Source organism: Neopelma chrysocephalum, unplaced genomic scaffold (assembly GCF_003984885.1).
Source record: "Neopelma chrysocephalum unplaced genomic scaffold, ASM398488v2 Primary Assembly neopelma1_59, whole genome shotgun sequence".
Classification (NCBI taxonomy): domain Eukaryota; kingdom Metazoa; phylum Chordata; class Aves; order Passeriformes; family Pipridae; genus Neopelma; species Neopelma chrysocephalum.
The window spans coordinates 23,456,012-23,471,008 of record NW_020897714.1 but is presented as its reverse complement, the minus strand read 5'-3'; the positions used below and the strand labels follow the sequence as shown (position 1 = coordinate 23,471,008).

At 38.1% G+C, this 14,997-nt stretch overlaps 1 protein-coding gene across 4 annotated transcripts in view; it reads left to right on the top strand.

Moving 5' to 3' along the window:
* The first annotated feature begins 3,102 nt into the window (after nucleotides 1-3,102).
* The window catches only part of MYBPC1 (myosin binding protein C, slow type), a 74,944-nt gene continuing 63,049 nt past the window's right edge, over nucleotides 3,103-14,997 (top strand). For all 4 annotated transcript variants that reach the window (XM_027680484.1, XM_027680483.1, XM_027680485.1 and 1 more), the window contains exon 1: nucleotides 3,103-3,221. In XM_027680484.1, coding sequence (XP_027536285.1) covers nucleotides 3,197-3,221 — 25 coding nt within the window. In that variant the 5' untranslated portion in view covers nucleotides 3,103-3,196. The remainder of the gene's footprint in view (nucleotides 3,222-14,997) is intronic.

Below are 14,997 nucleotides of genomic sequence, written 5' to 3'. Positions count from 1 at the left end.
GATTCAAGAACCATAAGATTAGACATGACCATCAGGAATTTCTTTCTTTACAGTTTTTTTCTTCTTCTTTAGGCAGTCTTAAAGCAATTTGGACAATTATTGGCCAAAATAAATCCCTCTTTTCTATTTAGTGATAAGGTAAGCTTGATGACTACCATGTACTCTGCATATGTGGAAAAGAAGTATAAGAATGAAAGTCTAAATAGCACTGAAGTACTAATTGTTGCAGCACAAGCAAGATGAGAGTCAACATTGTGATGATATTTGTGCAGGGAGAAAAATAGACTGATATGAGTAGGTTGTTTCGATTGGAGTATGATGTATCTGTAGGTGTTAAGGCATGGACTCAGCTGGGAATTAGACTGAAACAAATATAATATGGATTACTTTCTTAGGAAATAAACTACTTTCCCTGTCACTTTCTAGCACTAAGGTATGCTGAGATATCACAGTCTAAATCTAACCTAGTGGCACCTTCTCTTAAAAATTACATTACAGAAAAGTTGCAACACAGGAATGTTTTATCAGAGTAAAAGAGAACACAACATGAAATGCAATGAATTATGCAAGTATAATGTACGGGTAGAAAAGAGTGAAAGGATGAGCAAATTTTCATATAGCTGCTACTCCACCATTTATTTCGTGCAGCTGAAGAGCCTTTTGTTTGCACTCGCAGCTGACCCTTAAAAAAAAGAGACCTCAAGAAGAACAAATCTTTCAACTGCCTACAAAGACAACTATAGTGTTTCATGAATTTTTTTCTAACCACAACCTATCTTTGTCCCTTGCTGCCTAGCAGAGGTTATAGAGACAACTTCATTTTTCTATCTATGTCTATACCTGTAAATAAAGCAGGGCTAGAGCATGGGTTCCAATGTTGTCCTGTGATTATAATCCTGGGGGATGATTAGCATGCTCCCTGGTAATATTTTGGCTTGGAGCAACTAGCATTCTCCCACCTATGCCTAATCACAACTCAGGCACATGCCAACAACTATTCCCTGTATATGGTTTGACTGCAGTCTCACAGTTTAAGGGTGGAGGAGTTTTGCTGTGCAGATGAGAATCGCATACTTTCACTTGGCCTCTGGTCCAGTGAATGGTCTCAGCAATGATTTATTTAGTAGCATAAAGGTTGACTATGAATGAGATTCTGTCTTCCTGAATATCCTTCTTCCTCTTGCTGTAAAGGAAGCCCTTTAGGCTGTAAGGATAAGCACCTGCCATAAACTCTTTCTCACTGTAAGTTTGCAGTGGAGGTCCTCTCTAACCCATCACTACTAGAGCGTGACCATATTTAATCCTGTTTGTATTAACAGGGATCTCCAGAGGCATAGTTCTCAGCACCTCTTGGCACATGATGGGTGGAATGCAAAGCCCTTACAAAAGAGCCACTAAGGAAACACCATGCTGGAGAGCATCAACAGTTGCTTTTCCTCACCCTCTGGTTCAAGCCATCACAGTGTTCGGTGCCTAGATGTGAGTAGAAGAAAGGGGAACAAGAAAAAAGTGATCTCTGCAATGTTATCGAGTCTGTTCATGCACTGATTCCCCACTGCCACCCCACTGCCACCTCACACAGAGGGACAAAATCCCCAGTTACCTTTTCAGGGCAGCACTCTCTGCTTTCTGAAGATGGGAATTATTACAGTGATATAAGGAGATTTACCTAGATAGTGATATGAAAGAAAGAAGAAAAATAGTGTCAATATTCCTTGTTTAGGTTCATGCAGACAGAAGTCTTGCCTTTTCTCTGTATTTTACAGGCACTGTAAAAAATACTGTATTTGACTGAATCAGTCAAATAATAAACACCACAGTGAGTAGAGCAGGAAAATGTCAAATGGTGGTCTGATCTCTTAAAAAAAAGGAGTGAAATGCCTGTCCTCCATAAGATGTCTGTAAAATGGCTACATAGGTAGGAAACAACGTATTGCAGAGGAAAGTATCATATATTGGCTATAGAATAACCAGGCACATGACTACTATTACATCTCCAGCTCCTATTCAAAGATGTAAGATATGTTTTCCGTAACATTTGCATGTATTCATATACTGAGCAGTCTTTCTAGTAGCCTAGTTCTTATTGATATGTGCTAATGATATGAACATGTGTTTCAATAGCATGAAACCTTCAAGGACCACTTCATCTATTGTGCTACAGTCACAATAGTTTTGTTTCAAAATCCTAAAAGAGCGTAAGAAAATAAATCCCAGTACCCTCTGATTAACTCGACCTGCATTTCTATTACCTACATGTTCATAGTTTAAGTGGGAGTTTAAGAGGAGGGCAACCCAGTGGCTTAGTTTAGTGGCTCTGTGCGTGTGCTGCAGATAGGATTTCCATTCCTTCTGTCTAGTTTCCTGGCTTGGCAAAAGCAAGCAGTGTTGGATCTCCTGGATGAGTGGAAAAGAGAGTATCTCGACTCTCAGCAGTGATCTCTCCAGTTAATGAGATAGCTGTGCTGAAAGGAACATTATAGTGTCTACCAAAGCTGAAATGAGGGTGGCTACAGGGAAACGACCCAAGAAAGTGTAGTAAGTGTAAACTGAATGGAGATATGGAGGTTCTTCACTGCTGCAAACAGTTTTTTCTTCGTTAATAATTTTTTCTTCATTAATACTGAAAAGTACTTCTCACTTTGTCTTAGCACACAGCTTTCTCTTAAAGGAAGAAAATGAGGTTTCACTGCAGGTATACTGTCTGTAACTACTTATCACTTTTATGTTGTGGAAAAAATGCATACAGGCATTTCCCACAAGTTCTGCAGGCAGGATGGGCTCTTTAATAGCATGGCAGTCACTTTTTCAACCTCTATCTGCGTGTGTATGCGTGTCTGCATGTTGCAGAGAGGACACAGAGAGCAAGCTCTGCAGCTGAATTTAGAAAGTTATAGATGTTCTCATCAGCCCCATGCAATGCAGCAGAGATTCCTTCCAAAAGCCAAGGGAGCAGAGGCTGCAGACAACAGATGTGAGAGGGTTTCCCATAACTGTCAATTTTCAGAGTGTTTGCATTGAAAAGAGAGGAGGTGCTATTTTGATTGATATTTCAGCCGCGGTATATAAAGCAGAGGAATTCTTCTTACCCTCTGCTTGTCATACTGATCTGCATACTCTCTCAGCTGGACTTGGGGCTACTACTTACTGCATCTGAAAGGCTGAAACTCACTGGGAATAAAGAATTCTTGTAACAATGCCGGAACCCACCAAGAAAGATGGTAAGCATAACAAACATTACCTGAACATTTCTTAATTGCAGGAATTATGAGTACACACACAAAACATCTTTTAGACCATCTTGCATCTATCGGCCACAAATAATATCTAAGAACTATAGCTGTTTAACATCATTATATCATTAGATATCACTGATCCTTTTAAACTAAGAAATTACTTTCAGGCAGTGGTATAGCACAAAACTGTTTTAGACAAGAAACAATGACTTTGAATGGATATTGAGAAACTACTTGATTGGGCAAATGCTGTGTTTTTTATGGACTGTGGGATTTCCATAGTGCAGCTTGTGATTTCTCTATTCTAAGCTAACTAGACTCTGGAAAAGAGGGAATAAACATTTCTTGTGGTTTAAAAAGCCAGGACATTGATATATTTTTTATACAGCTTTCTAGTAGTTATTGAATGAGAAGGATGTGTTCATGAACTAGTGTTAAGGTTCTGATGAAAATATATTCTATACATCTAATGCATAAGTGAAGAACGTAGTAAGTTGCTCTGTACAGGTTGAACTGGAATGATTCATTTTGCCACACTACAGAAATTATTATTTTTATGTTTCAGAAGAATAGTTAAAGGCAGTAATATTGACCCCTTTTGTGGTGCTATTAAGTTCATAGCAAAGAAACTGAGTATATAGTCTGCTAGTGAGTTGCCGAATTGTACAGTGGAGGTTGCACAAAAAGGGGCAAAGTGGTCGGAGTCAATTAATAACTTTTTGAAAGTTAGAATTTATATTTCTACCATTTTTAAAATTTAAACTAAATAAGCTTCATCTATTTACATTACCTCTATAGCCCTTACTGTATTTTCCTTTCAAGTTTAGATGTTTTGGTAAGAATTTTTGATGATTATTTTTTAACACTGACTATATAGATAGCTTTTGCCAAGCTGTGAATGCACAGACTGCATATGCTTTACAGATATTGGCAAATGAAAGGTATAAAGACAAGTTCTCTAATGCATTCCCAAATGCAAAACTGAATTTAATCCTTAAGGTAATCTTGTGGAAAGAATAAAGTCATTAAATAGACTTTATTTCCCACAAATTTTGAAAGAACTGCTAGACCTATGTCTGTAGTTTAAGTACATTGGATTTAACACTGATCTATCAATAACATTTGCTTGATTTTAAAAGTCTTTTTGAAATATTTTCTGGTTTTGTGGAAGGTAAGAACAGAGCAACTCTTGGGAACGTTACTCAGTTTCAGCATCTTCTTTGGTTGGGGATATATGAAAACTAAACTTTTTGCATGACTGAGTCTTAAGCAAGCAGTGTTGACAGACCAGTGTGATCACTTTACTTACTGGCCCTCCTTAGTGCTCGAGGACAATGATAGATGAAGTATCCTTCTGAAAATAGCTACACCAAGTGCACGTATTAATACAAGAGCCTAATCCTCTGTATCAAACCTAGAGCCAAGCCCCTTCTAGAGTGTCTTATTTGTAATTCAAATTATTTACACATGTATTAAGTGTCCTTTTTATTTGATCTGTTATTTGACTGCATATTACACACTTTAATCAGAATGCATTCTGTGGCTGCCAACTCAACAAAAAAAAATCCACTAAAATATTTATGCACTTTCAAAAGATATGTGCTTTGAAGAAAATTAGTTTGGAGGTTCATGTTTCTGATTCTGTTTAAAATTAGATTGTTTCTAAGATGTTCTTACAATGCAGTGATTAACAATGCAGCTCTGTGTTTGTGTTACAAAATAAGTTTAGCAACTCTGAACAACATTAAATGGACAGTGGAATAAATGTGATTTTTGATGAGTCAATATTCAGGACCTAAAAAATATTGAATTATTCTCTCTTGGTAGGGCTGGAATTCACAAGTAGTAATGAGCTCTGGAGAAGTGATACAATTGGGTTGTACACTGGTTGCTCCTTGTTGCACCCAGTTTATTTGCAGCCAGTAGGTCAGTGGAGTAACAGGTTTATATTATGGTACTTAAGAGATTAGTTGCTTCCTAAAGATTTTTTGTTGATCAAGAACTCACCTGAACTGGTGGCAGTACTTGTATAGTAAGTATGAGTACTTACTATATTAATGGCAGGAGGATTTGGTTCCAATAATAATACAATACTGCTGCTACTACTCATATTAGGTCTACTCATACTATGCCTACCAGTAAGAATTCAGAACCTCACATGTTCATCAAATGCCTGTTCTCAAGGTAATTTCCAAGGTGTGAAGGGTTGAAGGCAATTAATTAATGAAGGTGAACCTTGGACAGACTAATTCTGGAAAGTTCCACTGGAAGGACTCTATGAGAAACCTTTGATGAACTTGTTGGAAGACTATAATAGAAAGCAGAGGGAAAAAAAGAGGCTTATGCCTTCTGCATCACATGAGTACCTGAGCAGTGTTCTTCTGACGTTTCCAAAAGAAGCAATCTACTTGAATTATCCCATACCCTTTATTCCCATAGGTCCTGCCACTTAAAAACAGAATACACAAGAGCAAGCAGCTGAGAAATCAGAAACTACCTAACACTTGAATGTTAAAAAAACTCACCTTTGCACTTTTTTTATCTCTACAGTCTCTGAAGTGCATAACTAAATTTTTCAGAGGCAGTGCTGTAGCAAGCTCCCAGGCTTTTTTTCAGGCCAAATGATCTTTTTAGCTATTTTAAGGTTATTAGATTAACAAAGTGAGAAATTTCCTGACTTGGTGAGAGTGTAGCCTCACAAAGTGCTCTTAACAAATAGGATCACCAAATTAAACACACCACTCAGCTTAGAGAAGGTTGCTGGAGAGCTTCAGCCTGGTGGAATTTGTCGCTGTAGAAACAGGCTTGCATGACTAATGATTTAAGGCCTTTATGGTACTCCTAAAAAGTTGAGTCCTGGATATAATATCAGCTGTGGCTTCTCTGCAGTAGATGGTCATGCCATTGTAAGACAGTTTTGTCTTAACTGGTTCAAAATATCCTATTTGCAAGGTGAAGTTTACATCAATGGGTTAACTGATCCCAGTGGATGACTAGGATACGACTGCGATGCCAAAAACCTTTACCAGTGCATTTAAATTCAACAGCCTTTAGTTTTCCTGGTGACTAATAAAAATAACCCTCCCCCGTATAATTACTTCCTGTAATTTATTGCAATCACTCAGTCAATCTTTCCTCTCCCCCCTTTCCTTTAACCAATATTCATAAGAGCTGCTCATTAATTAGGTGTCCTCTTAAGCTGTCACAGGCCATGGCATTTGGATATGCTTTTGTAAAAGTGCCAAGTCTCTCAAGAGCAACCTTTTCAAACTATTTGTGGGCATCATCCCACAGTGACAGGTGCAAGTCTGTCCCCAGTAGGCAGCTCTGTAAATTTGCCTTATTTATTCTCCCCAATCTAGGAAATAACTCATGGCCATGAGTTAAGCGACCATTCCAAATTTTGAGCCAAAGCATTTATTGACTGTCTGCCAACTTTATTTTGTAAGGGTTTGCAAGCTCTGCTTGAATATTGGCCTGGAGCATCCACATATTGGCAAGGAATCAAAATTAAAAGTCCATGTGTCTACTTTAGACAGAGTTTTAGTAAAACTTTATTCAATCTATAAACAGGATACATGTAAAAGTTGTGAAGAAAACTATGTGTATATATTGTCTGTTAGAAGAACAATCTCTAAAACATGAAAAAATCTGTGAAAGGAGGTAAACAGACATACCAGTTGAGACTGCTTTGGAGATATGGTAACGTTGTTCTCTCTGTAGATGCCCTGTAGAAACAAACTTTGTTTCTATTGGCTTTTAAAAATCATGACTGATTTTTTTTCATTGTGTGATTTTTTTTCTATCACCAAATTTGAATTGTATTTAAAATATTTTAAGCAATACCACAGTGCTGTATCAAGATAATAGACACTGTCAAACAAATCACCTAGTCATATAAATCATACAGGTAGACACATGGAGCAGCATTCCAGCAGGTAATCAATCTAAGCATAAATATTGGTTAAGAGCTAATTAAAGTCAGATCCCATTTGATATTATATTATCAGGGCTAGGCAATTTTTCAGAGGTGAAAAAGAAGTTGAATGGGAATTCTGTTTCACTATAAAGAGTTGGCTTGTGTCAAAATTAACAATGCTGATGGAAAGTTTTCCTCACAATTCAAGAACCCAGCATGTGAACATTTTATAATATTGTTTAGTGCTTTCCATGCAGGAGACTGGACCTGTATAATCATTTCATATGGCACCACACTGGATAGTGCAGCTGCTGCTCTCCTTGTTGCATAGTGAGGGAAAAGAAATGCATACAGACATCCACCTTCTGCCATCATCATCTGCAGCACTGACTGTAAAATGCATTCCCATCATTTCTAACTTCCTTCAGTCTCAGAGCCAAATCACACTCCAAGTCAGGCTCATATATATAATTTCCAAGCACTGTATTGAAGTCACAGGTAAATGAGTTTTGGTGGACGAGGGAAGGATGAAACCCTAACCCCTTAAATTATTTTCCCTCTCAATTCTTTAGAAACTTTCTGTTCATCACCTCTAGCTAATAAATTAAAATCCCTCCACAAATGGAAAGCAAACTTACGCCTAACTGCTGTAATTAGATCTGTGAGGGTGGGCTGTGCTCCCGTCTTGAGCCCCACGGAGCAGCGTCCTCCTGCACAGATTGTGTTGCACGCTGGGAACTGAGTTGTTCTTAGACTGCCTTTACCCTCCCATTGCTAACTTCTAAGTGTTGCTCCCACACTTCCTTCTAAGATACCAGAGCATCTCAGATTTATTCTTTGACCTTCCGCCCCCATTGTTGCTAAGTTTCAGACTACTTTTTCAATCAAATTAATTTGATTAAAACCCCCCAACACTGGCAAAGAAAAATCCCCTTGATCAATTTTTGAGCTTTTATGTTTTGTTTCGTTTCATTGTGGTGTAAATTGAAGGCACTACATTGATTTTTTTCTTATTCAGTGTGTTGACTTTATTTTAATACTCGTGTAGGAGGATAATGCAAAATCGACCTGTCTTACTTAATGTTGTTCTTGCTTGAAAAGCTTGTTCACACTGTGTAAAAAACAGTCCATCTATGCACAGGAAAAAATATATAGTATTATCACTCTAAAAAAAAAAAGATCACTGATTTTAGGAGGAAAGAAAGGAATGATCTTTTAGCAGATCAGAGAGTGCTTTGTACTTTGCAAAACTGAAATTAGCAAACGCTGCCTTTGTGCCTCTCTGTACTGCACCTGTTGGGAAGATAAATAAAGGCCTGCCCAGCTCTTTCCTCTCATACCTCCTAAATATACCACTTTGAGAGAGCTCTAAAAAAACCAACCATGCTACAGTACTCTTCTGTTCCGTGAAAAACTGGATGAGTTTTATCATATTAGTTTCAGAGATCTGCCAAACAAGATGGTCGCATAACAAAACAACAGCAGAGAGATCTGGCGAGACTTCAGTTGTCAAAACATTTGTAGCTGCCCCACACATCAATGGTCCTTGGAAATAAGTTGTAGAACATATTTCAATTTCATCAGTGGACATCCAGAGTGTTCCTTGAAAGGGAAGAGCAAATCAAGTTTGGAAATAAAGTGCCTGTGGAAATTTCCCTTGGGATAGGAACAAATACTAGACTCACCACTCGTGGAAATGTAGAGATTCATCTAAGTCGGAAGTCCTAATTTAATAATTGCTCTAGAGTGAAACAGAAAAAAGGTTCTCATTTAGACACTAATGTGACTTTGCACTGAATGTAAAAATCTGTAAAATAAAGGCCAAGGCAAATGGACAGGATTGTGAACTTTAGTCGTAATTAGAGATTTCTCATACCCACTGCAAGCAGTTTTGTCTCTTGAGTCTGAGGAACTGCATGACTGATAAACACTCCCTTCTCTTCCCACCCTCTCTTCCCACCCAGCCCTCTCTTTCTGCTCTCAGTCACTGAAGTCCTATTTCTGAAGACTTCAAACACAAGATAGATGCAAAGGTTTCTCCTTTTCACTGTTGTTGGGGAACCAGTACTTGAAGCTGTTTTTCTATCAGTTCGTCATCATTCACTTTATGACACTGTGAGATTTTATTCTTTTGTTTTGAAGAGTTGTTGGTGTTCTAAGAGTTAGGGAAGCAAGGAGTGGTCTGACATGAAAGTCCATATTAGATCACTGAAAATTTTGGTAATTTTGCAACCCTAGAAATCAACCAATAGTGTTTATACTGTCACAGAAATCTCTGGGTTAGGAACCAGATACCCAAATGGAAGTATGTGCAAGTGAACTTGGTGTACCCACTCCCAGAGGAGTCAGGGACAACAGCTCACTGAAGTCAGAGGTTCCCGGTCTGCTGCTACTCAGCTGACCAGCCAGTAATTGCCTAAACATAGGTGCCCTACTGCCATATAAGATGCCTTGGGATACACAGAATACCCGTCATGGGCTGGCAGATATGACTTAGGACCTGTAGGAGGTCTGTAACGCTATGAAGTAGCAGCTAGAAAACAAAAGGTTATGCTCCAGGATCTGAATGTCATTGATCAGCTATGATGAAGAAAATTAATTAAGCTATAAACAGCTATTTTAAGGTGAAAAAAAAATCTAATTCCATTGATTATAATGGTAGCTTGGACTCCTAGTTCACGTTATAGACACATACTTATGCCTCCCTTTTTCTGAGTACCGAAATGATAATGCTGCAGAGCTGTCCTCTACAATTTGTTCAGTTGCTGTTCAAGGATTTTCTGCAATGGGTAGACAAGGAGAGAGTTACGTTCCGTCATTGTTTGCATATTCAGATGCTCTTCCTCAATAAATAAAGTACCTTAGGCCCAGATTCTCTTGAACAGCGTGCACCCTTCTGCAATCTGTAATCTTTGTGCATTGATAAAATAAAAAAATATTAATAAAAAGATTCTACTGCCATCTTTTTGTTGTTTGGGAGGATCTGATGCTTTTACTTGTTTTGTTTTCATAAGTCAATTATTTTTAAGTTAATATATTTTATTTCATGGCTGAGCATTTAAATCAATGAAAAATTAAATTTCTACTTTACATAAATAAGAGGAAACAGAAAGATGAATTCCTATTCAAATTAATATTAATTTATCTACTTCCTTTCTATTCAAGCTTATTCTCACTTCCTCCAACAGCTTTATGCTGTGAGATGAATGACTGGTTACATCAGTGATCTTTGTACCTATGAGCAGTAAGCACTTTTTATGTTAAATAATACAGTGTTTCTGAATATTCTATGAAATGTTCAACAAAAAACATGTGGATTTAGGATTTCTGGAATTTACTCTCTCTAATTTGCTAGATGTGGCTTTAGCTCATAGAGCTCACTGAACTAGCAGATGTTCAGCCAAGATGAAGCACCTCACAGAAGACAGTTCTGTGTTCAAGAGGATTTTATGTCCTAGGAAGCCATTCTAGCAAGCATGTTTTGGGAAAAGTTTCAGTCAATTTTTACTGCTTCCTGAGATGCTGTAGGGACAGAAAGTTCTTCTGGGTTCAAGTACAAAGATAGATTTCTACTCAGATAACTCTCAGACCCTAAAAAATGCAGCATACACAAAACAAAGTGGTTTCTCTCTCCTTTCCTCACCCATTACCTGTGCCTGTATTGCTAATAGCCTCTTCACAGAGGAGTCAGTGGGACCTAGGCTAAGTGATGCAGGATGCCTTACATCCACATGACTTAGAACGGCCTCTTCTGAAGACCAATAAAACCCACTTCCCCTCTACTGGGTAACCAAGTGTCTTTATGTGTATTTTCAGTTCAAAGTGACAAAATAACATGTGGCCTCTGCTGCCATGGTGGTGTTAGATGTCATAACACTGGGATATAACACACCCTGCTCTCTTCTCTCAGTGATAGATGGAGGTTAATTTAGGATATTTAACCTCCTGGAATAATGTTGAAGGGTTGCTGAACAGAAAGTCAAATAGGGTGCAGTCTCAGACAACTTAAAAAAATTAAAAAAAAAATATCCACCATCTTAAAAATTGCTTCATGGTCTACCTTAGAATAAAGTAATTTTTTTCAGCAAAGGCCCTCACAAATATGATAACTTGCAGGTTGGTCATTGCATGTGTTTTCTATGCAGTGCAAGGTTGTGCAGTGCCAGGACCTGGGAACATGGTTGAATGACTCATTCCATGATTTAGAGTTGCTGCCTCTGCCCTATGTACCATCTCCATTTTCTCAAAAGTATGCAGACACTGCACCAAGAAGGGAGTCCTGCTGTATCTTGCAGCAATGGAATGTGTTCAAGACAGTCATTGCTTTCCCTTCCCTGGAGATTAGGAAATAGTTCTTATATAATTTGCTCTCCCTGGCCCTATTACTAATTGAAAATAGCATGTGATATCTACTTCTTAGGGTGGTTGTCCTCATATGTGATGGCTCCAACAAGTTATTTTGATGAGGTGATTATTACAAAAAGTTCTGTTCTAAATTAATTCTCCATAGGATCAAATGGTGGTTTCAGTGAGCGTCTGAAAGAATTGTTCATTAGTAACATTACGCTTTCTGAGACGGATCTGTATTAAAATACACTCATCATGTCTTTGCGGGCTCAGAATAACTTCCTAATTTTGGTCACACATGCCAAGAGTAGTTTGAAGTCAACCACAGTCATAGATGAAGATTCCCTTTTCCTACAGATTTCTGTCTATAAATCTTAGCTCTGTGCATAGACATTAATTTCAGAGACATTTACTCCCCGTATTGAACCAACTGGATGCAACAGAATGGGCAGTGGTTGAGCAAAAGCAACTCACAAACCAGCACAAACAAATACTTTTTTCTCGAAGGGGAGTCATGCTTTGCTCAGCCAGCCTGCAAATCCAGTCCAAAAGCCTATTCCAGATTTTCTCTTCTCTTAAAGGCCTGACTTTGTGATGAAATTAAACTGAATACAAATGCAGCTAAAACTGAAGGAGACTCCAAATGAAAAGTTTATTGGCTTAGTTGATGAGACAGAGCTTAATCCCTGGTAGTCACCTAATCCAGTATGCTGGTGGACTAGAAAGAGCAGTAAGATATAGTTGTTGAACAGTTGTTGAACTCCAACCTTTGGATATTTTTGTGTTTATTTTCATAGCTTTCTGTCACAAGATCTTTTCTGTGGGGAAAAGAATGCACAAATTACGGCACCTAGCACCAGTTCCAACAGTTCTAGAAGGAAGAAAAACTTCCTTTTATCAGTCTGAGCTGATTGTGCATGTGTGGTAGGGCCTTTCACAGTTTTCTGAACTGAAATGAAACATTTCAACCCATTTGCACACCTCGATGTACACAATGTTGCATTTCTATCCTTTTTCAACAGCTTTATTTATTTTCAGTACCACTAAAGCGTTATTCCTAACAAAAGTTACACAAACCACTTATCCCTGGTGATGTGGAGAATATCTGTGGCTTGAGATATCTAGGAACAACCACATGAGAAATGCCATGCAGATGGAGTAATTCATGGACTAATAGCTTCTGTGTCACATCCTGTGATACTCACATAGATAGAGACACACATGCACACCCTGTAGCACATTTGGTATCTTGTATCTTTATAAGAATATAGTATCTAGGCCAAAACCCTTATTTTAGACCCAAAAGAAGAGCCTAATTCCAGTGGAGACTGTGGTTGCCACTCCTCCACAGATGCAGACTTCAGTGAAGGCACAGAGGGTCAGATGTCTGATGACATTTTTTCCATGGCATTCCCTCCAGCCTTACTAATCTTTCATCTACGCTTTCCTTAGCCCTATTTTTAAAGGGGAAATCTGACCTCTGTCCTGTGCCCCTTTTTTCTTTGCCCTTGTTTTGTATTTCCATGTTTTGCAATAAAGTTTTCTCTTTTACCCAAGGGCTTTTTTAGCTGGAGAGAAACCATATGCCATGAGCTGTGATTGTAATTCACAATAGCATCTTAAATGCATTTTGCTGTCATGCTTTGTAAGAGCTTTCTTTTATACATATCACTTACTGATTTACTGATGCAAACCCCCACAGTCTGTCTGCAAACATCCTGCTGTGTGCAAACACTCCCTAAAGGCAAAGCTAAGTGATTTTTTTTAAAGTGAAGCCTTATAATTCTCACAGTTATCTTCATTGATGCAGAATGAGATAGAGAGGTAGAAAATGTTAACAGTATTAACACAGAGGGATGTATGCAATTTCATATGCTGAACACCCACAAAGGGACATACGTGACTTTCCTGTACATAACTCTTGCTACAGGACCCACCAAAGGTTTGCCTAGTACCGTAGGTCTCTGGCACGTTAGATCTACATTTTCACCTACAGAAAGAGTCCTTTCTTTCCACTTGTGCGAAATACTCCTAAAGGTTTTTCAATACAATGCTGAATCCCAGGAATCTGAGCTACAATAAATATTTGTATGCAAACAAGTTTACAAAAAGAGAGAACTCTATAAGTCAGTACATAGAAATCCTAATAAAGAAGTAAGTTCCTGAGTTTTAGGGTAATTGCTGATTGTTAGTGCTTACTATCAGCAATACTGCAACTCTGATACAATGCTTTCCTGTATTGCAAGTTATATTTGGATTTTTTTAATTTTCTCCAAATTAATTACAAATCCATATTGCTTAGCATGTACTCGGACATCAGCACTCACAAAAAGTAGCAGCCACTGAATTTCGCAGCCCATAAATTTGAGTTTACTCTTGGTAAACTAAAAAGTGGATGCTACTACCCTGGTTTTCATCTTGAGTGAGTTGTTTTCCACGAGTGTGATGGGTAAAAAATTCAGGGTGACATAAGTAAAGGATTATTAGTGATTAACTACTTGAAACAATCCCTAATCACCTAGGCACCTGACAGCCCTGAGTCTGGGCTCCTGTTACAATCCATTCTGTGAGACATTGTCTCTCAAGAGGAGGCTGAGGACTGAAGTGCAGATGACAGAAGAGTGCTCTTATCTGAAGGAAGTCTGAGAAGGCTCTTCCTTCTTGAAAAGATCGCAGAGTATCAAATTATCTGTCACCCACTGTCAATAGACTTGAAGCAAATGTTTTTCTTGTTTGGCATTTGGATGCGGTCATGACAATGTTTAGACCTAGTTGTGGCATATATTACTCTGACAAAGAGTTGATAACAAGCTGATAAATTCAATCCTTGGGAAATCCCAACGTGCATGTTTAGTTTTGCCCTGACCCTCAAAGAGAAGTTGACATTTCAAAAACCATGGAATGGGAATACCAGTAGGATTTCATTTTAAATTGCTGACATTTTTTATTCTGAAATTTGGTTAAAATGAAGCCTATCAGCATGTCTCAAATGTTTCCTTATAACTGGCTGATATAAGCTAGATTTCATGAATGCACACCACCATGGCCTTATGCTGATGTCATCATTTTCCCTAAGAGTCAATCTCTCTAAGTGGAATTATTTCCCACTGTCTTCACATAATTACATGGCTCTCAGGGCTAACCTGAATGCACTGAATGACAGGAGACTTAATCCTTTGTGGAACTCACTCCAGTTATGCAGAGCATCCAGTCCATAATGTGATTTTCATAAAATAATACAATTTCCTTGACTCAGAGCGAAATATTTCAGAAGAGCTCAGCAAAACAACTCTGTCATGATTTGGGTTGAGCAAGAGTGAAGATATTTTTCTAACTGGTAGAATTCTTTCCTGAGCTGGTTTGGAAACTATCTGGACAATCTGAAAGGAAGTTTGTTACTGGTTAAATATTCATCTCTGGAAATAAACGACCTTTCAATTTTATTACTGACTTTTATTCTATAATTAGAAGTGCAACTGTCATTGAAAACACATT